At 38.1% G+C, this 24,978-nt stretch overlaps 2 protein-coding genes across 4 annotated transcripts; one reads left to right on the top strand and one right to left on the bottom strand.

Annotated features, from left to right (window-relative positions):
• Positions 1–3,571: 3,571 nt before the first annotated feature.
• Positions 3,572–12,620, top strand: ROC4 (rotamase CYP 4). The gene is made up of 7 exons (XM_086577025.1): positions 3,572–3,874; positions 3,979–4,158; positions 10,820–10,961; positions 11,070–11,158; positions 11,262–11,316; positions 11,543–11,628; positions 12,260–12,620. Exons 1-7 carry the CDS (start codon positions 3,824–3,826, stop codon positions 12,413–12,415), a joined length of 759 nt encoding a protein of 252 aa, XP_086433151.1. The 5' UTR covers positions 3,572–3,823; the 3' UTR covers positions 12,416–12,620.
• A 1,089-nt stretch (positions 12,621–13,709) lies between these two features.
• Positions 13,710–17,699, bottom strand: LOC147481318 (Pentatricopeptide repeat (PPR) superfamily protein). Of its 3 annotated transcripts, XR_015206561.1 has the most exons (3): positions 17,579–17,699; positions 14,853–16,971; positions 13,710–14,773 (listed from the first exon to the last, which is right to left on the bottom strand). XR_015206561.1 is itself a non-coding variant. In XM_086581101.1 (2 exons), the coding sequence occupies exon 2, from the start codon at positions 16,832–16,834 to the stop codon at positions 15,011–15,013; it is 1,824 nt and encodes a 607-aa protein (XP_086437227.1). In that variant the 5' UTR covers positions 16,835–16,971; positions 17,579–17,699; the 3' UTR covers positions 14,807–15,010. The 3 variants fall into 3 exon arrangements, 2 of the variants coding, with proteins under 2 accessions (XP_086437227.1, XP_086437228.1); XM_086581101.1 differs by lacking the exon at positions 13,710–14,773 and having other exon boundaries at positions 14,807–16,971; XM_086581102.1 differs by lacking the exons at positions 13,710–14,773; positions 17,579–17,699 and having other exon boundaries at positions 14,807–16,296; positions 16,860–17,566.
• Positions 17,700–24,978: the final 7,279 nt, after the last annotated feature.

Genomic DNA, 24,978 nt, shown 5'->3' with positions numbered 1-24,978 from the left:
AAAAATTAGAGTTAATACAAAAGTAATGCTTTTAGTATATAACATTATCAGTGCATGACATCCAAACTAAATATTTTGAACTCGAGCAGTTATTATAAGGAGGTCGGCCAAAAGTTAGCTAATGTCTCTACATGAAATTTAATGAAAAATACGAGTGCACAAAACCAAAAGCTAATGGAATATGTACTACCAGTAAAGATTGATGCATCTTTGTTGGCCACATATAATTATTTTGTTAGACAAGAAACAAATGATTCCAAAATTAAATTTAAATGGGTTTTGAGTAGGGTGTCAACGGTCCAGTTTTGGTCCGGTTCTTAGTGTTGTAAGAACCAAAAACCATTTAATTTTATAGTTCCGATTCTTTACGGTTTTTACAATTGTGAAACCATACCCATAACCATCGGTTCCTAGCGGGTATTCCTGGTTTCGGTTCTTAAGATATTCACTATTTACACACATTTTTTTTATTGATTTTATTAAAAAATGTGTACTATAAACACAAAAATACCGCACGAACAAGTCGCTTTTTAAATATTTTTTGGTCGGAAATAATTATGTCATTCAATAATAAATATAAAACAATATATTTAAGGTTGTAAGTTTTATATTTATATTATTTATAACATTAACTACTATAAAAACTACATATTACATTAATAAATAAAATTTACTAATATATAAATGAATGTTTTGAGTTTTTATATTCTTTATTTTGATATTTTTTATATTAGAAGTACGATAACGTTCTGTTCCGGTCCGGTTTTTTTGTTTAAAAAACTATTCGGTTCTGATTCTATATGGTCCGGTTTTTTTAGACATATTTTTAAACCGAACCCAGAACCATGATTTTTTTTACGATTCCGGTTAAATGGATAGCATCCACACCCTTAGTTTTGAGAGGAGTACGTACTTATCTTAAACACGTTGAGATATTCATTAGGCTCGATTACTACAAATCTCTTAAAAAACTAATAATGATATTAACTAATTTCTAAAGTAGAATTTGGGTTTAATCTCCCTGCTACAAAAACCGGTACATTAAAACCCCCTCTAAACGGATCAACTCATGAAACAACCCTCTTTTTAAATTGTCTAAAACTATGAAATTGCCTCCGAAATAAAACCTCCCGAGTAAAACACATTACGCTTTACGCCCATATTCCCATCTTGTTAAAAACTAAAACCATATATTAAAATAAAAATAAAAAACAACATACCTTCTCAAAAACCATACCTTAAAACAAACAAGGTCTTTAATTTTTTTTTTCTTTCAAAACATTTTTTTTCCCATTTTATATAGAAAAGATTAATAAGGTTGTGATTAAGAAATTGATGATGCCCTTAACCAAAAAGGGTTAGATGCATTTCCCTCAACGAATAAATTAAGAAGCCACAATGTAAAATTCGTAACGCAAAGATAGTTTTGTAGTGTACAATGATTCTTATGCAAAAACAATTTTTCATATAAAACTACTATGCAAAAATAGATTTACATTGAAAAATTAATACTATACAAAAATAAATTTACATAGTAAAATTGGCATGCAAAACTATATTTGCATAGAGAAATAAGTATGCAAAATTAAATTTGCATATAAAGTACCATGCAAAAATAAATTTACATATAAAAATTGGTTTGCAAAAATATATTTGCATAGAAAAATGAGTATGCAAAATTAAATTAATTTGCATATAAAATACTATGCAAAAATAAATTTACATAGAAAAATTGGCATGCAAAATTGGTATGCAAAAATATATTTGCATAGAAAAATGAGTATGCAAAAATAAATTTACATAGAAAAAATTACGTGTAAATATATATCTACACAGTAGAATTTCTAGTATGTAGAATACATTTGCACACTGAAAATTAAACAAAGAAAGGAAAAAAGATAGAAGAAGAGAAAAAATAGAAGTATTTGTTCAAACCCACAAGTTGAGATGACATCATCAAGTCTATTCAATTAATTTGAAGAAGATTGAGACCCAATAATAAGATGAAATTGAAGAAGATCTAAAACGGTTAAAGAAAATTAGTTAATATATTCAAAATCAAATCTTTCAAACAAACCAAACTCTTCTCTAGAAAAATAAAATATAGTTTCAAACTAAACCTATCGAAATTGATTACATATAAAAATTGAAAGTGATTGAGAGAGAGAGATCGAAAATGGAAGTTTGTTTCTTGGAAGTTTGTTTATTTAATGGCGAGACAAGAATATCATTGTTTCAGTGTTATTCAATTTGTGCTTTCCATTTTTATTTTTTTTCTCGTAATCCTCGGTGTTCTTCAATCCTAAATCTCTGTATTCGTATTCCCCATATATTTAAGGTAGAAAAAGAAACAATTCTGGTGAGGAGATTAAAATTAGACCGGATTTAGTTACTTTTACAAAAACAGAGAGATTATATATATATAAACGGCTTGAAAAGAGGGGGTTTAGTGGGTATGAGCGATTTGAAGGTTACTTAAGGCTCTGTTTGGCAGTAACAACTTATGCTGTACTAGGTGGTACTTAGCCAAATTTAGAGTATCCAATTCTCGTGGTTCATGTCCCGAGCCTTGGTTCTTGCCTACTTTCTTAAAAGTTATTGCACCCCAAGTTAATCATGAAAAAACTTCAAATAGAAAACCCAATACAAAGTGCAATCTTAAAAACGGTTAATCAAACTCCCAAATTAATATACCAAAACAACCACATATATATTTCTATTTTCTTGAAAGAAATTTACAAAGAAATATTACATAAACTTCTTTAGTAGCAACAATTTGGAAATCGCAAAAATCAAGTGGGTTTCATTTTGTATCTTCAAAATTGGAGAAATCAAGAGATGATGTGAGTAGAGATGTTCAAATTTGATAAAATGGAGATTTTTGTGATGAAAAACGGTGGGTTTTGCTTTGAGATATTGCACTTTTCATTTTTGTTTAAGTAAGAGAAGCAAGGTGTGGAGAAAAATAAATTGTTGAAGTGGTGAAGAAGAAGAGAGTAGGGCTGTTTTCTCGTTTTTTTTTTTTTTTTGTGGGTCCTTTTCTTATTTATTATGATGTAGATTGAAATCCAACCTTTTCCAATGGATACCATTATTCATACTTTTGTGGTTGGGCCAACCAACTAGTAGCTTAAGGTCTACAGGCTTGGGCTCAAAAAATAGGAACCAAACATAAAAATCGGGATAGTGCACCCTAACCCATGAATGGGTTGGGCAATACAGGCTACCAAACAGGGCCTTAGTGTAACGTGTTTTGAATGAGGGAGGTGAGCCTCATCTCTTGATTTCTAAAGTGAAGATTGATATACAATACAAATGGTGATTTGGGGTTGCAACTTGCAACAGTACTCCACTGAGCCTAAAAAAATATAGTAAACAGAGAGAAAAATTACTGTTTCCTTGTACAGATGGGAAAAATAATCTATCTAACAAAACAGACGGCGGCTATAAATCTTCCTCACAAAATATGACATGGCGAATCCAAGTGATTCAGGAGTTACTGCATATAGGGCTAGCCCAATTGATATTATTGGACTTATGGATAATAACCAATTAGACTGATAGAGGAGATAGTGCCAAAAACGTGTCGAGTTCATGCTAGATAGTGCCGATGGTGCCTAGAGTTCATCAGTGCCGTACGGCACGGGAATATCCTAGTCCAATACAAAGGCGGATATACTGAAGTTTTTTGCCCATCGATACAGCCAAGGAAATCACACACGGTTGCACGTTAGTTGCCCCCGTCCTTACTATAAACTCAGCACTAAACTCTAAAAAAAAAGTCCACTCATATTTTACCTTTCCTCCTCTTATCCTCAAAACAATGGCATCCTCATTTTCTCTTGGAATGTCTTCCCACACTCTAGCTTTCCAGGTACATTCCTTTTTACTTATATACTATGTAATATATTTGGGTAGTTTAATAAGTTACCATATTGTAGTAAATGAGTTGTTGTTGTTGTTGTAATATTTCTCCAGACTGGTTTCAGCAAGGATGTTTCAAATGTGTGTAAGCCACATATGTTTTTGAATTGTCGTGGGAGAGTGTTGTCGTCGAGCTCTAAATATGCAGGGGCACTTCTTAATATTAAGCAAACTTCTAGTACTGTGCCTTCTGCTGGATATAAGAGAATGGTGTGCTCTAATAGTATGGCCCAAGTAAGTGTTTACTTGATTAGTTTGTTTGTGATACGTGTTTAGTAAGATGAAATGAAATGACAAAGAATTTGATCTTTAATTATGGGTGCATATTCTTATAATTTGTTTTTTATTTTTATTTTTTTGTTTTAGAAAGATAGGATAGTTACAAAGTCGAGAAAAGGCACATGTTGAGTGTCCTTGTAATGTGATTTATAGGTTCGCAATGACGTTAGAAAAGAATTCTAAAATAGTAATTCATATTTGAGCATAATATCAGATATGACCTCCTTGTTTACAAAGGGCATTGTGAATCACATGTTCATTTAAAGGGCCACAAGACGGAACTAAGAGTAACTGACGTAGTAGGAAGAATCTCATTTATTTATTATTCCAGAAGTATTCCCTAGTGTACATATAGTCAATTATCGAAAAAAAAATTGTACATATAGTCTACATAGTCAAGTCTTTGACTCTTTGTGTTCTAGGAATCTCTTGGATTTAATTTGTGTATTTAGAGTTTGCCATGTTAGCTATAAATATTGTGATAGAAATTGCTTGTAGTAACTTCTCTCCCATTCACTATATAATGCAAATTGTTGGTTATTGAGTTGTACTTCTTTTTTAGTTCAGTAAGGAGGTCTGCACAACCCCATTAGGGGCGTGCATCTCCATCCAAGTTTCTCTACAATTCTAAGTCTATATCATTAAATACAGCTACCGCTGCGCCCCAACACCTTATCTCTAAAGGGGTGACCCCCTCGATTTGAAAGCTCATCCTTGACACAACATTTTCCTGGATAAGTATGGCACAACAGAGATCAAGTTGTGTGTTAACACTGTTAAGGTCAAGTTGCCCTTGTGGGATGACATTTTGGAGGAGCGTTGCATACTGTTATCTAAAAAAGTTCATAAAAGAAAGACAGGAGATTCTAACTTTTTTTGGCATGACACTTGGGTTGGTATGAAGTTTGAACCAATCAATAAGATGTTATGGTAATTCTGTAATTTTATTGTGATACCTTCAACTAAAACAACCTCATCTTCGATGTGTTAAAAAACATTTTCCACTAGTGGGAATTGGATAGCTTTTACGCCTGCATGACAACAAATTTTTATGGTGATAAACCTGTATCTTATTCATGGAATAGTCTCTCTTGGATAAGAACTAAGATGGTGATGAAAAGCTATGCGTTAGTCATCTTGCAAAATAATGAGATTATTGTCCATTTTCCAGTTTATTTCCTTGCATGGTGGCTATTTTTTTTTTTATGCAATAATTCGGAGTGGGGTGTGGATCATTTGTTGGTTAGATCCCCAGTGGTTAGTAAGACATGAGGGTCTTTTGAAGCTCTTTAATGTGCCATGAGTATGACGAGGCTGCATTACAAATGTCTCATCTCTGGATCAACTTTTCCTAGTGTGATTGTGTGGTATATCTGGAAGGACACAGCAGTTGGATCTTTAAATAACAGAAAAATGAGATGGTACATATGCTTGTCAACATTAGAGAATGTCTTTTTAGTTGGGAAATTAGGCGCTCTATGTTTGAAGGAATTTTGTTCCATGTGCTTGTTTTTGATTGGCAGTCCTTTGTATTGTAGATAGCTCTTTAGTCTAATTGTCTTAGTTACCGTATGGATGCGTAGTGACCCCCTCTTGGTATCTCTTTCTACTCGCTTCCTTTACAAGTGAAAATCTTACTTTCAAAAAGAATAAGAAGGCGGCATTCTATGTGACTTTTCCTTGGAGGGTAATCTCCTTAGACCTTGTCAACTATAAATACGAAATTTGAGGACTCTGTGCCATGTGTGTTATCTAACAAAGAACGTAACTTTAGGGGGTCCCGGGACTTTTGGCATCAGCTCCCAATATAGTCAAGTGGCCACATGCTTGACAGGCATTACGTAGGTTTCATTGGTAGAAGCCACCTAATTAGTTCACATGCCCACTTTTAGTTTTATTTGAAATGAAGGTAGTTCTACAGATCTCATTGCTAATAAGTTTCAACTTTGCAGAAGCACAAATGATTCTTTCCTTGTCTTATGTTTTGGTTCCTTTCCATTGATTAACAGAGTTATGTGTAGAGAAAGATAATTGGATGTATTCTTCTCTCTTGAAGGTAATACTTATATATAAAGAATCTTGATATGCAAACTATGTATAAAGGAAAGAAATAACAAAGAATATATAGCAACTATTACATAAAAGGAAACACATGAGCTATGTCATGTGTGTATCCTTAACACTCCCCCGCAAACTCGACTGCCTTGGAGAGACGAGGTTGGACCGCAAAAGTTGAAAACGAGGCTTGTGTAGCCCTTTGGTGAAAATATCAGCTAGCTGATCAGGGTGGGAACAAATTGGACCCGGTGAGTCCCAACAATAAGACGCTCTCAAATGAAGTGATAGTCCAACTCAATGTGTTTAGTCCGGGCATGAAACACTGGGTTTGCAGCCATGTAAGTAGCGCTTATGTTGTCACAGAAAAGGGTGATAGGGCCTGAAACCAACAGTTAGAGCTCTTGCAACAGATGAGAGACTCAAATAGTTTCAGCACACACATGAGCAAGAGATCGGTACTCAGTCTCAGCACTGGAACGTGAGACAGTAGGTTGCTTCTTGGCAGTCCTAGAAACCAGGGTGGAACCCAAGAAGACACAAAACCCAGTGGTAGAGCGGCGAGAATCCGGACACCCCGCCCAGTCAGCATCAGAATACGCCCGAATGGCGAGGGGAGTAGGAGAATGACGAATCAGTAGACCACACTCTAAAGAACCCTTAAGGTACCGAAGAATACGTTTGGCCGCAATCAAATGTAGAGTACGTGGAGCACTCATAAACTGAGCAACGTGATGAACTGCATATGTAATGTCAGGGCGAGTGAAAGCCAAATACTGAAGAGAGCCAACAAGCTGACGATACTCAATTGCATTAGGTAAGGGGTCCCCACTCGAGGTAGAGAGTTAAGACTTGGCACACACAGGGGTGCCACAAGGTTTAAATTCCATCATAGAGTAATGCCAAAGTAGATCAACAATGTACTTGGTTTGTAACAGATGAAGACCAGTGGTAGTGGAGGTGATCTCAATACAATACCTAAGAAGTATGAGAGAGATCCAAAGGTCCTTAATCTCAAATTCTGCTCTAAGAATAGAGATGAAGGAGGACAGTAGAGATGAAACATTTCCAGTCAGAATAATGTCATCAACATATAGTAACAAAACCATTATCTTTGATGAGCGGCGAAAAACAAACATAGACGGATCTGCACGGCTTTGAAGAAACTCATAATGAATAAGAAAGGTGCTGAGACGTTGAAACCAAGCTCGAGGAGCCTGCTTAAGACCATAAATAGCTTTATGAAGTCGGCATACATGATTGGGACGAGTAGGATCAACAAAGCCAGGTGGCTGGCACATAAAAACCGTAGCATCAAGAAAACCGTGGAGAAATGCATTCTTGACATCCAACTGTCTTAAGGACCAACCATAAGATACAGCCAAACTCAATCCTGTCCAAATAGTAGTGGGTTTTACTACTGGACTAAATGTCTCGTCATAGTTAATGCCAGGCTGTTGATGAAAGCCTTTAGCAACTAACTGAGCCTTAGGTCGCTCAATAGAACCATCCGATTTCAGCTTAGTCTGAACACCCATTTGTTTGGTACAATAAGCTCACCCTTGGGAGGAGGGACAAGAGTCCATATCTTGTTCTTCAAAAGAGCATTAAACTCGTTTGTCATTTCCTGACGCCATTTAGGAAAACGAACAGCCTGTGAGTAACAAGTGGGTTCCTCAATGGAGGAGGTAAGCTAGGTAGCAAGTGCAGGAGGAAGAGGGTACCGCACCGTACCATCAGTGCGAACCGTAGGTCGGTGAATGCCATCCCTGTGACGAGTGACCATAGTATATCCAATAGGAGAAGGTCCAGACCTTGGATCAGAAGAGTACCCATCTGTAGTAGCGGCAGTGGGTGGTTGAGAGGTGTCTGAATTAGTAGCCAGAGAAGAATTACTAGGCTGAGAAGAGACTGGAGGTGGTGCAGTCACTGTAGGAAGATCATGAGCAAGTACTGGACCTGGCGCAGTCACTGTAGGCTGAACAATAGCAGGATCACTCACTGGAGGAAGAGCAATGGCAGGAGTGCTATAGGGAACTTGCTGAGAGGATTGTCTAGTGGCTGGATTAAGTACTGGAACAAGAACCCAATTTGTAGGAGCTGTAGAAGGGCTTGAAGGTGAAGACGATTGAAAAGGAAAAGTCTGCTTATCAAAGCGGACATGCCGAGATATATATACTCTGCCAGTAGAGTAGTCAAAGCACTTGTACCCCTTATGCTGCAGGCTGTAACCTAAAAATACACACTCAGTAGTTCTTGGCAAAAGTTTATTAATCACATAAGCTCCTAAATGTGGATAACATGCACAACCAAAAATACGTAACTCAGAGTAGGATGGGGACTTCCCATAGAGACGAGAATAAGGTGATGACCACTGAAAAATAGGAGATGGAAGATGGTTGATGAGATAGATTGCAGTAGAAACGACATCAACCCAATGAGTCAAAGAAACATGACTAGTGAACAAAAGAGTACGAGCCATATCAGCTATGTGGCGATGTTTTCTTTCTGCCAAACCATTCTGTTCTGGCGTGTGCGGACAAGAAAAATGATGATGGATGCCAAGGGAGGAGCAGAGTTGCTTAAAGTTACCATAATCAAATTCCCTTCCTCCATCACTTTGGAAATTTTGAAGTGTAGTGGAGAATTGAGTTTTGATATGGGCAAGAAAATTTTGAAAATGACTGAACACCTCCGATTTATGTTTCATAAAATACAAATAGGTAAAGCGTGTAAAATCATCAGTGAACAAAACATAGCACTTGTAGCCAGAATGTGAAACAGTAGGAGATTGCCAAACATCAGAGTGGACAAGAGTAAAAGGTGAAACAGTATTTATATCGTTAGATATTTTAAACAGTATTTATATAGAAAGACTGCTTGTGCTTAAACTCAGATGACAATAATTTATTGGACCCTAAGAAAGACATAACTTTGCTAGACGGGTGTCCTAACCTACTATGCCATAGTGACGAAGATTGGTGAGATGCATGTAAAGCTTGAACTCGAGGTGGAAGCGAAGGTAGTTTGTAGAGACCATCTTTACATTGACCTTGAAAGAGGAGACAACCATTAGATTTAGCAAATACATAGGAGTGGTGAGAATCAAAAACACGCTATACATTATTATCATGACAAAACTGAGCAATAGATAATAAGTTTTTGCGCATAGAAGGGATAACATAGACATTGTTAAGACGAAACTGAGAAGACCCAATAGGAAGTGTCATGTTACCCGTGTAAGTAATAAGGAGCTGGTCACCATTGCCAAGAAGTACAGAGTCAGATCCAATATATGGTGTACGCTGGTGAAGATAGACCGGCTTGCCTATCATGTGAGTGGAGGCACCTGTATCTAGATAATACGCAGGATCATAAGACTGATGTGGAGTATAGCCAGGTGGTTGTCCAGAGAAATAAGCCTGCTGAGATGCCACATGTAAACCTGTAGAAGAAGAGTGTGTGGAGCCACAAATAAAACAGGGCAACATAGGACAAGTGGGAGCAAGATGCCCAATGCTATGACATAGCTGACAGGATCCAGTAACAAGAGGCACTCCAAGAAAACCTAGTGCTTCTGAGAAATATTGGGGAGGCCCCCTATAATTAGTAGAAATGGACATGTTCAATCTCCTGTATATATGGACGACTTAGTACAGCCAAGAATTTTCGAATTGAAGACTTGCGAGAGATTAGCGGCTTGCTGGGATTGCACTGAACACCAACTAAAACGTGAGATAATAACTCTGTCTATTAACTAATGAGAAGGCAACACCACAATGTAATAACATACGAACTGTATCACTGATTAAATCCTTCAAAGAGAAGACTAACTATTACAAGTTGAAATTGGTGCAAAGAGAGATGGAATATAATAGACTTTGTTTGGACAAGAGTCAGATATACCAAGTGCGCCAATATTGTGAGAAACTTTGCTTCTTTCAAGAAACATGTGTCACAAACTTTGCAAGTCAATCTGTAGAAAGAGAGTTAGAGCACTTCTTCTTTGTCTTCACAATGAATTTAATGCTCACCAAGATGCAAAGAACAAAACAACGAATAGAGAAAAGAAAGCAGTGTTGCGTGTTTCTTCTATACACCGTGGAAACTAGAAATTTTAATAAGGAGTAAGAGAAATTTAGCCGGAAAAAGTGGTGGCTACATTATATACTACACTACTACCCTTATAAAGATGAGAAAATTCTGCCAGCTCAACCTCGATTGACTTCCATAGTGGGTATCATGTGTCATGTCAGCTAAGTTGTCCTTTCATCACTTTCACCCCTTGCTGTAATGAAAACTATTGTGTTTGGATTTTGATAGTGATTTGTAAAGATTGTTTGGACGTTGTGTGTCTCCTATGGCTTTGCCATCAACTTAATCGGATGCAAAATCGTCTATATTATTTGGTTAATGTTGAAAGCTGTGCTTTGTGGTAGTGGCTATAAAATCATTAAAAAGAAAACTAGAGTTTTCCCTTGCAACATTGTTTCTTTCTGGTTCTATGCATTCTCTTGTTTATATTGTGGTTTACTTATTTGACATGATATTTGCTTGTCAGGGTGTAGAGTTGCAAGCAAAAGTAACAACCAAGTGTTTCTTTGATGTTGACGTTGGGGGTGAGCCTATTGGTCGAATTGTAATAGGTCTCTATGGAGATGATGTGCCCAAAACTGTTGAGAATTTCCGCGCTTTGTGTACAGGCAAGCATTACTTCAACATTCTAGCCAATTTCCAGACGCATTGTTACATTTGAAGTTCTTTCACTCTGAAGTATTCTTATACTTATGCCAAGTAGTTCACACATGCAGGAGAGAAAGGATATGGCTACAAGGGATGCTCTTTCCACCGTATTATTAAAGACTTCATGATCCAGGGTGGGGACTTTACAAAAGGAAATGTGAGTTTTTTCTTCTTTCCATACTAAAAGGGTGGAAAGTTCATATTTTAAATGAAACATTGTTTTCCCCTCCCTAAAATTTTGCAATTTTGTCTGGCCATAGGGAACTGGAGGAGTCAGTATATATGGTTCTAAATTTGAAGATGAGAACTTCAACTGTAAGTTATGAACCTATAGCATAACTTGGCTAGTTGAACGCACTTTAGATGTGCGCCTCTGCTGGTAGAATGTGGGAGTACTTAGTTGCTGACAGGAGCGATAGGAGACCTCTACTCTTTATTGTTTATATTCTAAGGAATGTCACACTTATTTAAGTACCCATACCTTCGTGTGGTTGTTTGGTGTCTAAGTTGCTAATGTGTGTTTTGGTGTACCTCTTTTCAGTAAAGCATGTTGGACCTGGAGTATTAAGCATGGCAAATGCAGGTCCTGATACTAATGGGAGTCAGTTTTTCATTTGCACTGTAAAGGTGAGTCAACTGCAGCCTGAAGTAAGAATTCTTCTATGGATGCCATTATCATCGTGCTTGATATTGATTCTTGTCTCTCTAGGCAGTACATTACCATTTTATTTCATTTTTAACGAGTAAAACTTTTATTGATGGGGGGATATAAACAAATACAACAGAAAAGGAGGTGGAAAGATCAAGCGCTCACCAGTCACCACCTGAAACATGGCGAGAGACCAAAAACAAGAAAAACATGGACAAAGATCCTAACAAAGAAATAAGAATAAGGATAAAAAGTTCAGCTATCATAAGAAGATCTCTCTGAAATAATAGCTCCTCAAAATGACAGGCCCTCCTCTCATTTTTCATTTTTGTCACCCACTCAATACCAAAGCATATGACGAGCTATCCAAAACAAAAATCCTAGAGTCTAAGCCTCTCGGTTACAGCTTGGTTTTTGAAAAATATCAATTGTATTAGCTCATATTATCTTTTGATCATAACGCCAACAATTCATCCCTCATCTGTCTTACTAAATTGTAATCATAGACGATTGCCTTGGGCAGGAAGGCAGTGAATCTGTGGGATCAAAATCCAATTTAGATGGTGAATTTTCATACTACTGATATTCTTTTGCATGCATGTGAAACAGACTCCATGGTTGGATAAACGTCATGTTGTGTTTGGACACGTTGTTGAGGGTATGAATTTTGTCCGAAAGCTTGAATCACAAGAAACAAGCAGGTCAGACATTCCTCAATTGCCATGCAGGATTATAAACAGTGGGGAGCTTCCGTTGGATGGCTGATTGATCCACATGTATCAACAATTTCAAAGTGGGGGGTATTTTTGTTCGGGCTATCTGAGTTTTGGTTTAGTGAGTTGCAACTTAGTTGCATGAGCTGGAGTATATGGTAGTTATACTGAGATAACCTCTGAAAACATTCTACAAAATTTGTGGATCTTTTCTTGCAGAGACTATTTCTTAATAAAGTCTGGGAGGTTTTATACTATTAGCTCAACAACTATCTTATCTTAAAGATTTAAATTGTCTACCTGCTCAGGAGAAAAACAAGAAATTTCGTCGTACAATGGGGTGGCCATCCTGGAATGGCTTTTGCAGGCCCTGACATAATTGTTGGTTTTTCTAGAGCTATTAAACCCCACAATGCAAGGGTATGAAATGTAAATGAAATTGAACTTCTTGCATTACTAGGAAATCGACTATGGAGATTCGTTGGTCCTAGTTACTACTTATTTTGGTGTTCAGTAGCTAGCATATTATAGATTCCTTTTAATCCCATACATTGTGGTACCCGTGGCCAAACCAGATCAACTGGTTTGGGTTTTAGGACACCACCTTAGACCGACTCTCCTACTCTTACGAAGTCAAATGGTCTTATTTTTTTCAAAACTCCACAGTTATCATATGGACTAAAATCAACTCCACATTAATCGTATGGACTAAAATCCTGTCTTAAAGAGGTCGGAAACTGATGTGATCCCAAGTAGTGGATACACACTGAAATATGTCGCTCCAAGTCTTTTTTTCAAAGGGCAGCAATCAATGACGTTATAGGTGCACCTATCTGCCTGACTTGAAAACAATATGCCTGCGTGATTACTGGAAGAAACCTTACCAACCATGGGTAATTCAACCAGAAGTGAACAAATGGTTGGCACTGCGTATGCTCTAACAGGGCGTATCTCTCATGAGAACGGTGTGCATGGATGCTGGCTCCATTATGAGAAGAAACACTTACAGACGCATACTTCAGTGTGGAACACACACGCTCTACGCCTTTTCCCAGCTGATGAAGCTCATACTCCCTTGCTGGTCCTTTGCTTTAGCGTATATTCCAGTTGGAGTAGTACACTGCCACCACTCCCACCAGCATCAAAACCATTCAGACTAACTAGTTTCTTCATGGCCACTTCTCCTATTTTTACATTTCTATGAATCTAGCTTGGTCGGATAAGATTACAGATTAATTCTGTTGCTCAGTGGTTCTATTTTTGGTGTGGCACTTCTGTCTCATTAGGGGCAATTACCCCACCCTGGAATGCTTTAAAATCGAATGTAAGAGCATGAGATGTAGATGAAATTGAACAACTTGCATTACTAGGAAGTCGTACTTAGATGTTTTTTGGTCCTAGCTATTTTGGGGGTTCAATGTCTATACATTTTGTTGATTACAATATAAGACAAACAGCTATAAACCCAATGCAAAATAACCCAGATCAACTTGTTTGAGTTTGTCTTTCAGAGCACCACCTAAAACTCCACATTAACCATATGGACTGAATGCTCTACTGAGTGATATCCGAAACTGTTCTCAAAGCTAAAATTTGTTATTCCAAGTTGCTATAGCTCAATTGGTTGTGTACCCCTCTCCTCATGGGAGAGATTGCAAGTTCGAATCTCACCCAGTGTTGTTTGGGATTTATTTCTTGTATAATTATGTGATGGGCTTTTGGGCCAAGTGCGCCATCGGGCTAGAGGTAAAGTACTGCTATGATGGGTGGACCGAGGACCAAAAACAAGTCTTCATGGACAAGGTGGAGGTGGTTGGGTCGACTCAAAATGGCTAGACCGAGGACCACCGGTTGGGTCTACTCAAAATGGCGCATTGGTGAGAGCCTTCGGGCTAGGTTCCCTTCGGGGTTGATGAGCCTTCGGGCTAGGGTCCTTCAATGTAACCGGTGTGGGTCTACCTTAACCCTCTAAAAGAGTTATTGATCTCATTTAAAACAGACTTGCCAAAAAAAAAAAAAAAACTAACGATTTACTTGTAGGAGCACCTGACTTAGAAAACATTATACCTACACCGTTACTGGCAGCTGCTATTCCTGGAATATCAGCTCAACAGACAAAATCCCTGCTTGGCAACAACAGTCTTCTAGAGTGCCATTTCCGGAGCATCTCAAGCACCTGTGAGAGAATTGTAGGGCATCAAAAGAATGAAATATGGGCTGGGACTGTGTATGCACTACCAGGGCATATCTCTTTCGAAAATGATTTGACTCTTGGATGCTGACTCCATTACGAATTTACGATAAGCATGCTTCAGAGTGCAGCTCACACGCTCTATGCATTTCCCCAGTTGAAGAAGCTTGTAGCCCCTATGTCCAGGCAAGTGCATTTCTGACTCTTGTCGAGTCAGTTCTGTAAAGGAAACTGATTAGAACAAGCTAGTCCTTGGTAAGAAAATCGTTAGTACTTGATATTTCAAGTGGTGACTTACATAGGAAACCTGGGATTATTTTTCTGTTTTCCAAATATACCAGGCAATAGAATATAGCCATCTCAGTGCAATAAAAGATCACTTTTCACTGGGATTTAAGCATTGATTTTCTCATCTAATATTACCAATCAAAATTTATAAATACTGTACGAGCAACTTCACCAAAAATCCTTGCAGGAACATGCTCCATCCTTGAAGTTATGAAACCGAACACGATCCCTGACAATAATTTCTCGTTGAAAGACTTTTGAGACATATTTTGTAAAGGAATGACAGTCTTTACAAACCCTTAAATTCTTCACAATCCGTAAGCTTGTCCCTTCTGGTGTCCTTGCCAGGCCAAATGCAATTGCCAGTTTCTCACTGTGGTAGCTACCTGAGTTTCCACAACACTCTTTACTGTTCTCGTAGACTGATACCGAAGGTTTTTCCTCAACATAGCCAACTAGGGTTGCTCGATGGATTACTTCCATCAACTTTAAATAAATTTCTTCTGTATCACAGTGTGACTTATCATCCACGACAAATTTATGCACATTGTTCTGAATTTCAATCCAGCTCCAACCTGGGGTAGTCTTAATTCCTTTATTTTTAATCAGTTTCCTCATCCTCGAAGCACCCTGCTGATCTTTCGCTTCAGAATAGATTCCAGCTAGTAGTACACAGTCACCAGCACCAAGACCATTTAAAGTAACCAGTTTCTTCATGGCTACTTCTCCTATTCCCACATTTCTATGGATCTTGCAGGAACCAAGCAGCGTTCGCCACAGGACTGGATCATCCACAGATGGCGAATCTTGAATAAAGTTAAGTGCCTTCTGAAGTTCACCAGCACGTCCAAACATATCAACCACGCATCCGTAATGTTTAATGCCAGGTTGTAAACTGAATTTAGAACTCATCATCATGAAATAATTCAACCCTTCCTCAACTAGGCCTTGGTGACTGCAAGCACATAGCAATCCCAGAAACGTGATGTGGTTCGGTTGAAGTCCTTCCAGCAACATCTGCTGAAAAAGAGTTATTGCTTCTTTCCCACGACCGTGTACACCTAACCCAATGATCATAGAGTTCCACGTAAAGATATCTCGCTTCCTCATCCTCTCAAAAACTCGACGAGCCCAATCCAAACCACCACACTTGGAGTACATGTCTATAAGTGCATTACCCACAAACACATTTCCCATAAATCCATTCTCATCGACAAACTTATGCATTTGAACTCCGAAACTCAACGCCCCAACATGAGCACAAGACGAAAGCAAGCTAACTAACGTAAATGTATCGACACCCACACCATAACTTTTCATCCTACTATAAACCTTCAATGCCTCCTCATGCAAACCCGCCTGAGAATAACACGATATCATCGAGTTCCAAGCAACCAAATCTCTCACAGGCATTTCCTCGAAAACTCTCTCCGCCGCCGTTATCAACCCGTTCCCTACATAACATCTCACTAAATTAGTACACACTACAACATCTTCAACATACCCTCTTTGAACCATCGTTCCATGAACCTCCCTACATTTCTTCCCAGCCTTAGTTTTCTCACAGGCTTTGAGAAGAAATGAGTAAGTGAAGTTATTAGGATAGGCTTGAGCTAAAAACATCATTTGGTTATAGTAAAAAATGGCTTCCAGTGAAGATGGGCTTTGGGCATAGCCTCTAATCATTGAGTTCCAATCAGTGGTTTGTGGGTTTTTAAGGTGATGGAAAATGAGAGTTGCATAGGCTAAGTTTCCTGAGATGGAAATAGCACAGAAGTTGAGGATTTTATTGGAAATGGTGGGGTGGTTTTGAAGACCGTTAAGGATAATTTGTGCATGGATTTTTTTGAGTTTTTTCATGTTGGTGCATCCTTGTAAGAGATCTAGGATGTACTTCATTTTGCACATTTTTTTGGTCCTAGATTGAAATGTGACTAAGAGTCCTGTTTTAGCTGTGTTGGAATTTGGACTCTTTGGATTTAACATTGACATTTATTTGAAATGGTTACATAAATACCTTGACATTCAAAGCGAAATACAGATCCATTGCAGCAATTACCGAGATTCTCCGCCTTCAACAGTAAAAGGGGTGAAAACAGCAAGCTCTCACCACTCTCACCAGTCACCACCTGAAACATGGCGAGAGACCAAAAACAAGGACAAAGGTCCTAAGAAAGAAATAAAAATAATGATAAAATGTTCAGCTATCATAAGAAGATCTTACTTTAAAATACTAGCTCCTCAAAATCATTTTTTTCACCCGCCCAGGGGAGATGATTTGAAAAACCATAGAATTATATTCAGTACAAAAATTCCTGTAACTATAACGCTCTCGGTCACAACTATCAGTAAGACAATAATGTAGAACAAGGTAGAGATTTAGAAGAAAGAGATATGGAAATCTTGATTAGAAGAGAAGAAGAAATCAATGCAAAATAGAAACAAATTAAGAAATAACTTAACTCCTAATAATAGTATTCTAGAATCATCTAGAACATATAGGTATTCTATCCTACATCAATCAAGAACTATCCTAGAGTCTGAGGCTCTCGGCCACAGCTTGGTTCTTGAGAAATATCAATTGTAATAGCTCATATTATCTTTTGATCATAATGCCAACAGTTTCTTGCCCCATCTATCTTACTATATGTAATTGTAATCTTAATCGATTGCCTTAGGCAGGAAGGCAGTCAATCTATGGGATCATAATCCAATTTAAATGTTGAATGTTCGTACTACTGATGTTCTGCATGCATGGTTGGGTAGACCTCATGTTGTGTTTGGAGACGCCGTTGAGGGTATGGACGTTGTTCGAAAGCTTGAATCACAAGAACCGAGCAGGTCTGACTAGCACCTCTTTGACCAATCACCCCTCTATTAAATACACAAAAAACACTAACGGCAAGCACATGCCGCAGGATCGCACAATCTACGGCATCGGGTTGCCACAAGATCCCATATCCTACGGAAGGTGGCTTCCGTGGGTCTTTTTTTAATTTTTTTTTTAAATAGCCACCATAAAAAAAAATTAGTTGTCGCGAGATAATTTTGTTTACTAAAATGGAGTCTTTGCTTGTGTTAATTATCAAAACTCTTCTTCATTAATTTGAACACAAAATTTTCTTATAGCATATGAAAATATTTGCCATGAGATAGCAAAATTATGGTTCGATTGTATATTTTTTTTTTTGTCATGGTTTTGGTGTTGTTCTTGGAGTGTATAAATAAACTTTAAAGAAGAAAATGAGGTATCCATATGCCGTGTGTGTTCAATATGCAAAATTTGAAGTGAAAAAAAACAAAAAACACAAAAAAAAATGCCGTGGCAACTGTCTGCCGTGGGATATGCGATCTCGCGGCAACCTGATGTCGTGGATTGTGCAATCTCGTGGCAGTTGCCTGCCGTGGGATATGAGATCTCGCAAGAATCCGCGCGTAGAACTATGTGCATGTGGGGTGTAAAAGGACATACAAGGAATAACTATTATTGTTTTACTTTTTGTCAAATGGATGCTAGTCCCATTTATCGGGGTGCCAATACCGCGCCCCTTCCTCAATTGCCATGCAGGATTATTAACAATGGGGAGCTTCCGTTGGATGGCTGATTGGTCTACATGTATCAACAACTTCAAAGTGGGGGATATTTTTGTTCGGTCTATCTGAGTTTTGTTCTATTGAGTTGCTCTTGTTCTCTGGATCATGTTATCTTAACTTAGTATGCATGAGCTGGAGTGTATGGTATGTAGTTAGAGTGAGAAAACCTTTCAAAACATTTAAATTTGTGGATGTTTCCTTGCAGAGATTCATTCTTATTCAAACAAAGTCATGGAGGTTTTATACGATGAGTTGAACAACTGTCTTATCTTAAAAATGTAAATTGTCAGGAGAAAAACAAGAATTTTATCCTACAACAGGGTGCCCATCCTGGAATGTCTTTTGAGGCCAGCCCTGATATAATTGGTGTTTATCTAGAGCTATTAAACCAAACAATGCGACGAGAGTATGAATTTTAACTTTTTGCATTACTAGGAAATCGACTATGAAGTTTCTTTGGTCCTAGTTATTTTGAGGTTCAGTATCTAGTATATTACCGATTCGTTTCAATCCCATACATTGTGGTACCCTTGTCCAACCCAGATAAACTGGTTTGGGATTTAGGACGCTACCTTAGACTGACACTACTCCTACTCATTTTTTGAAGCTTCACTTTTTTTTTTGCATGAAATTGTGAATATTATATTATTAATAATAATAAAGTTACAATATAGGGGTTAAGCACCACCTGAGCTGGATTTAGTTCCCACTTTGAAGTAAATGTACTTCATTTATATCTTGCGGGAATGTTTCTAGCCCTGGGAGGAAGTGGAATCGGATCCACAACTTTCGCCTTAGACTTGCTTCCTCTCTTCTTCTGAACTTGCCAATCTCCCTCTTTAGTGTAATCAGCCCAATTCACAGAGCTCAGCAATCTTTCAGATTCAATGCTAACAAGATTTCTTGTGGGAGAACATGTAGGTTCTTCACCTTCCTTCCTCATCATCCTCATCGAACTCCTCTTCAACAACTTCCTGATCTGATCCGAAGTAGTGCATACACACTAAACTATGTCACTCCAAATCCTTTTCAAAGGGCATCAATCAATAATGATGCATGTTATAGGTGCACCTATCTGGCTGACTTGAATGCTGGAAGTAACCTTACCAACCATGGGTAACTCAACTAGAAGGGAACTATTGGTAGGCACTGTCTATGCTCTAATAAGGCATCTCTCTCTTGAGAACGGTGTGACTCATTGATGCTGGCTCATTATGTTAGAGTTCTACTCCAACCAACACGACGAATTTAGAATCTAGAAAACTCAGAAGAAAGACACAAAGAAGAGGAACACACAGATATACTTGGTTAGGCAATTGCCTTAATCCATAAGCGCACCATAATTCTCTATTATCAAGAAGTAGTTACAAACACTAATATGTCTCTCTCAATCAATCTCACACAAAACACTCACAAAATAACTCACCTAATTTGTAATCTATGCTCTCTAAGTTTCTCTCTAATGTGTGATCTTTAAAACCCTAAGGATGGGGTTCTATTTATAGACTCCCATCGAATACAAGTCCTCAAGCAAAAGAGAAACTAAAACTGATTTGGATAAGACTTCATGTGTTGGCAGTTGCAATCAGACTCGAATAACATAACAATCTCCCACTTGGAGACTGATAAACAAAGTAACTGTACTCCTTGTATAATTGGTGCATCATGGTGCGCTTCAACAACGATCCTCAAGCTAGAAGACCAACCGAAGCTGAACAGAGATTCAGTTTCTCAATAGTCACTTGCTTAGTCAACATATCAGCTGGGTTCTGACTTCCTTGAATCTTTTCAAGTACTAGTACTTCATCTTCCAGAAGCGACCTGATGAAATGTTAGTGTATATCAATATGCTTAGTCCTCGAATGGAATGCTAAATTCTTCGCTAGATGTATTGAACTTTGTCTATCACAATGCAACACATTTTCTTCTTGTATCAAACCTAACTCTTCCAACAAGCCTTGGAGCCATATCATCTCTTTGCTAGCCTCAATGACTGCAGCATACTCTACTTCTGTAGTAGACAAAACAACTATCTTCTGTAATTGTGAAACCCAACTTACGACTGTTGCACCCATAGTAAACACATAACCAGTGGTGCTCCTCCTGTGATCAATATCTCCTGTAAAGTCTGCATCAACATATCCTTGCAGTCTTATATCACCCCTCTGTGATAACACAAACAGACATTAGTAGTTCCTTTCAAGTAGCGCATTATCCACTTAACTGCCTCCCAGTGTTGCTTTTCAGGATCACCAAGAAATCCGATCACAACTCCCACTGCTTAAGCAATGTCTGGTCTCGTGCAAACCATTGCATACATTAGACTTCCAATGGCTGAGGCATATGATACTTTAGCCATGAAATCTATGTCTTTCTGGGTCTTGGGAGATTGTTCCTTAGATAACCGAAAGTGACTACCCAAGGGTGTGTTAATAAGTTTAGCATCACTCATGTTGAACTTTCAAATGGCACATTTAACATAATCAACCTGAGACAATGTCAAAGTTCCCTTCTCTTTATCTCTACTGATTCTCATCCGAAGAATCTACTTAGCTGCATCGAGATCCTTCATAACATATTCACTTACCAAATGTTTCTTCAGATTTTTAATCTCATTTATATCTAACCCAGCTATCAACATATCATCAACACATAACAACAAAATAAGATAACTAGAATCAAACCTCTTGTAGTAACAACAATGATCAACATTGCACTTGAAGAAATCGTTCTTTTGTATGAAACCATCAAACTTCTTGTACCACTGTCTTGGTGCCTGTTTCAAAGCGTATAAGTTATTTTTCAACTTACACACCATTTCTTCTTTACCATTCATAATGAAACCCTCCGGTTGGTGCATATAAATTTTTTCATCTAGGTCACCATGAAGAAATGCGGACTTAATATCTAACTGCTCTAGATGTAAACCTTCAGCTACCGCAATACCCAGAGTCATTCTGATAGTAGTAAACTTCACCACTGGAGAAAATACATCAGTGTAGTCAATACTATGCTTCTGCTGAAAATCTTTGACTACCAATCTGGCCTTGTACCTTTTAGATCCATCATGCTCCTCCTTTACTCGGTATACCCATTTGTTATGCAAGGCCTTCTTCCCAATGGGTAATTTAGATAACTCCTATGTCTCATTTGTGATGATGGAGTTCATCTCATCTTTTATAGCAAGCTCCCACTTGCTCATCTTTCATAGCAAACTCCCACTTGCTTGCATCCTCTACCTTCATTGCTTCATCATAGCACTGGGGTTCACCACCATCAGTAAGGAGCAAGTAAGTCACATAAGTGGATATGGGATACTTTTGACTCGGCACATGTTGCGTAGAAGTTTTCCTAAGATCACTGGCTGGAGCTGGAGTCTGTGATGTAGCAACCTCATCACCACTTTCTGTGTTTGACTATGGAACAACAGTAACCTGTTGTTGCACTGTACTATGACTAACTTCAGTGTCTTCCAGGTCAACAAAGTTAGTCCCACTAACATGTGTGTCATTTCTGTCCTTGTACATTATATTCTCATTGAATACCACATCTCTACTCCGTATGATTTTTCGATTATGATAATCCCAAAATTGATAACCAAACTCATCACCACCATATCCAATGAATACACACTTCAGTGATTTAGGGTCAAGTTTACCCCTAGACTGATAACTTATATGCACATATGACACACATCCAAACACTTGCAAATAAGAGAGACTTACTTGATTGTCGCCCCAGACCTCCTCAGGTAACCTGTGATCTAATGGAACTGATGGCTCACGGTTAATCAAGTAAGCTGCTGTACTAACTACTTCGGCCAAAAATAATTTCGGTAACCCTGCCTGTATATGCATGCACCGTGCACGATCTGTCAATGACCTGTTCATTCTCTCAGCCACCCCATTCTGTTGAGGTGTCCCTGGCAGTGTTTTCTCCATCCGAATACCATTTTTAGCACAATACTCCTTGAAACCAGTATCATTATACTCTCCACCATTATCAGATCTCAAACACTTCAATTTCAACCCTGTCTCATTTTCAACTATAGCTCTCCACTTCTTGAATACATAAAAAACCTCAGATTTATGCTTCAAGAAATAAACCCATACCTTTCTAGTAGAGTCATCAATAAAAGTCACAAAGTATGACTTACCACCAAGAGAGGAGACAGATGAAGGACCCCAGACATCTGTGTGAACCAACTCAAGCTTCTGCTACTTTGGAGTTCTTCCCACTTTCTGAAAGCCAACACGCTTTTGCTTCCCATATATGCAGTTCTCACATAAGTCTATCCCAGTAGACTTCAAACCTGGTAGCTTTCTTTGTGAATGAAGGACTTGCATTCCTTTTTCACTCATATGCCCAAGTCTGCGGTGCCATGTGTTTGGATCTTCTTTGTCATCAGCAACATCAATATAATCACAACCACTGGTGGTTAAATAGAGAGTACCGTTTTTTTTCCACATGCAATAAGCGATGCACCTTTTGCTACTTTCCAACTTTCACCTGTAAAATAGATAGTGTAACCTTCACTTGCTAGTTGCCCTACTGAGATTAGGTTTCTCCTCAAATCCGGAACATGCCTTACATCTTTTAGCTTCCTTACAGACCCACCAATCTTGATTTGTACATTGCCTTTACCAGCAATGTTGCAAGGCTTGTTATCACCCAGATAGACTATACCAAGATTACCTGGAACATAGCTTTCTATCATATCCTTATTTGAGGTCGCATGGAATGAAGCACCCGAGTCCAGCACCCAGGAGTCGTCTCTACTCTCCATAGAACAAATCAATGCATCATCTAACACCTCAACCACATTGGCTTCTTGATGTTTCTTCTTTCCATGTTTCTTACCTTTCTTCTTCTTGGGCAACCGACAATCATAAGAGTAATGTCCTTTCTTGCCACAGTTATAGCAATCTATCTCGGATATATCAACTTGAGATTTTCCTTTAGATTTAGATCTGTTCTTATCAGAATCCCTTTATGAAATCCTACCCCTACTTTCAAAACTCAATGCAAACTCAGAAGTTGAAGCAACATCTGATGTACTTTGGATCTCCTCGGTCAGTATCATACTAACTACATCATTGAACTTCAACTTAGTTTTATATGTAAAGCCACTTATGGCAGCAACTGTAGCTTTCTAGCTTGCTGGCATCTGACCAAGAATGGCCAAAGCTCTAACTTCATCACTAAAAGATATTTCAACATACTCTAACTGATCCTTCGTCTCGTTGAACTTATTGAGATGTTCCTTGAACGAATCTCCTTCAGACATCCTTAAAGTAAAGAGTTTTATAATAAGATGTACCTTATTAGCAGCAGAGGGTTGTTCATACATAGCAGAGAGAGCATTCATGAGATCCACAGTGGTCTTCTCAGTCTTGATATTGAATGCTACTGACTTCCCTAGAGATAACCGAATTGTACCAAGTGTCTTTCTGTCAAGCAGGTTCCAAACATCCACAGTCATTGCTTCAGGTTTGGATCATATCAATGGAAGATATAGATCTTTCTAATACAGATGATCTTCAATTTGCATCTTCCAAAATCCAAAATTTGTTCCGTCAAACTTTTCGATCTTCAGCTTTCTTTCGTCATTTGCCATTGCTCACACAGGAACAATCAATACCCAAGATCCACAGTAAAACCTTACACTCTGATACCAGTTGTTAGGGTTCTACCCCAACCAACACAATGAATTTAGAATCTAGAAAACTCAGAAGAGGAACATACAGATATACGTGGTTAGGCAATTGTCTTAATCCACAAGCGCACCACAATTCTCTATTATCAAGAAATAGTTACAAACACTAATATATCTCTCTCAATCAATCTCACACAAAGCACTCACAAAATAGCTTACCTAATTTGTAATCTATGCTCTCTAAATTTCTCTCTAATGTGTGATCTTAAAACTCTAAGGATGGGGTTTTATTTATAGACTCCCATCGAATACAAGTCCTAAAGCAAAAGAGAAACTAAAACTGATTTGGATAAAGCTTTATGTGCTGTCGGTTGCAATGAGACTCGAATAACATAACACACTATACATTTTCTGATGAGCTGATGAAGCTCGTACTTCCTTGCTGGTATTTTGCTTCAGCGTACTAGTAGTACACTACCACTAGCACCAAAACCATTCAGACTTCATGGCCATTTCTCCTATTTCGACATTTCTATGAATCTAGCTTGGTCCGATAAGATTATAGATTATTTGTGTTACTCAGTGCGTGGTTCTATTTTATATTGGTGTGGCACTTATGTTTCACAAATCACTAGGGGACAATTAGCTCAATCCGGAAAACTAAAAACCCGATGTCAGGCACCTGTGAGAATCGTAGGGCATAAAAAAAAAACGAAATATGTGCTGGGACTCATACACTATCAGGGCACCTCTCTTTCGAGGTTCGAGGATGATTTGACTCTTAAATGCTCACTCCATTATAATAACCATGCTTCGGACTGCAGTTCAGTGAAACTACAAATAATTAATAAATAAAACAGTCAAAACAAAATGAAAACACAGAGAC

The sequence above is a fragment of the Coptis chinensis genome, chromosome 8, assembly GCF_015680905.1.
Source record: "Coptis chinensis isolate HL-2020 chromosome 8, ASM1568090v1, whole genome shotgun sequence".
Lineage (NCBI taxonomy): Eukaryota > Viridiplantae > Streptophyta > Magnoliopsida > Ranunculales > Ranunculaceae > Coptis > Coptis chinensis.
This window is presented reverse-complemented; position numbering and strand designations above follow the sequence as displayed.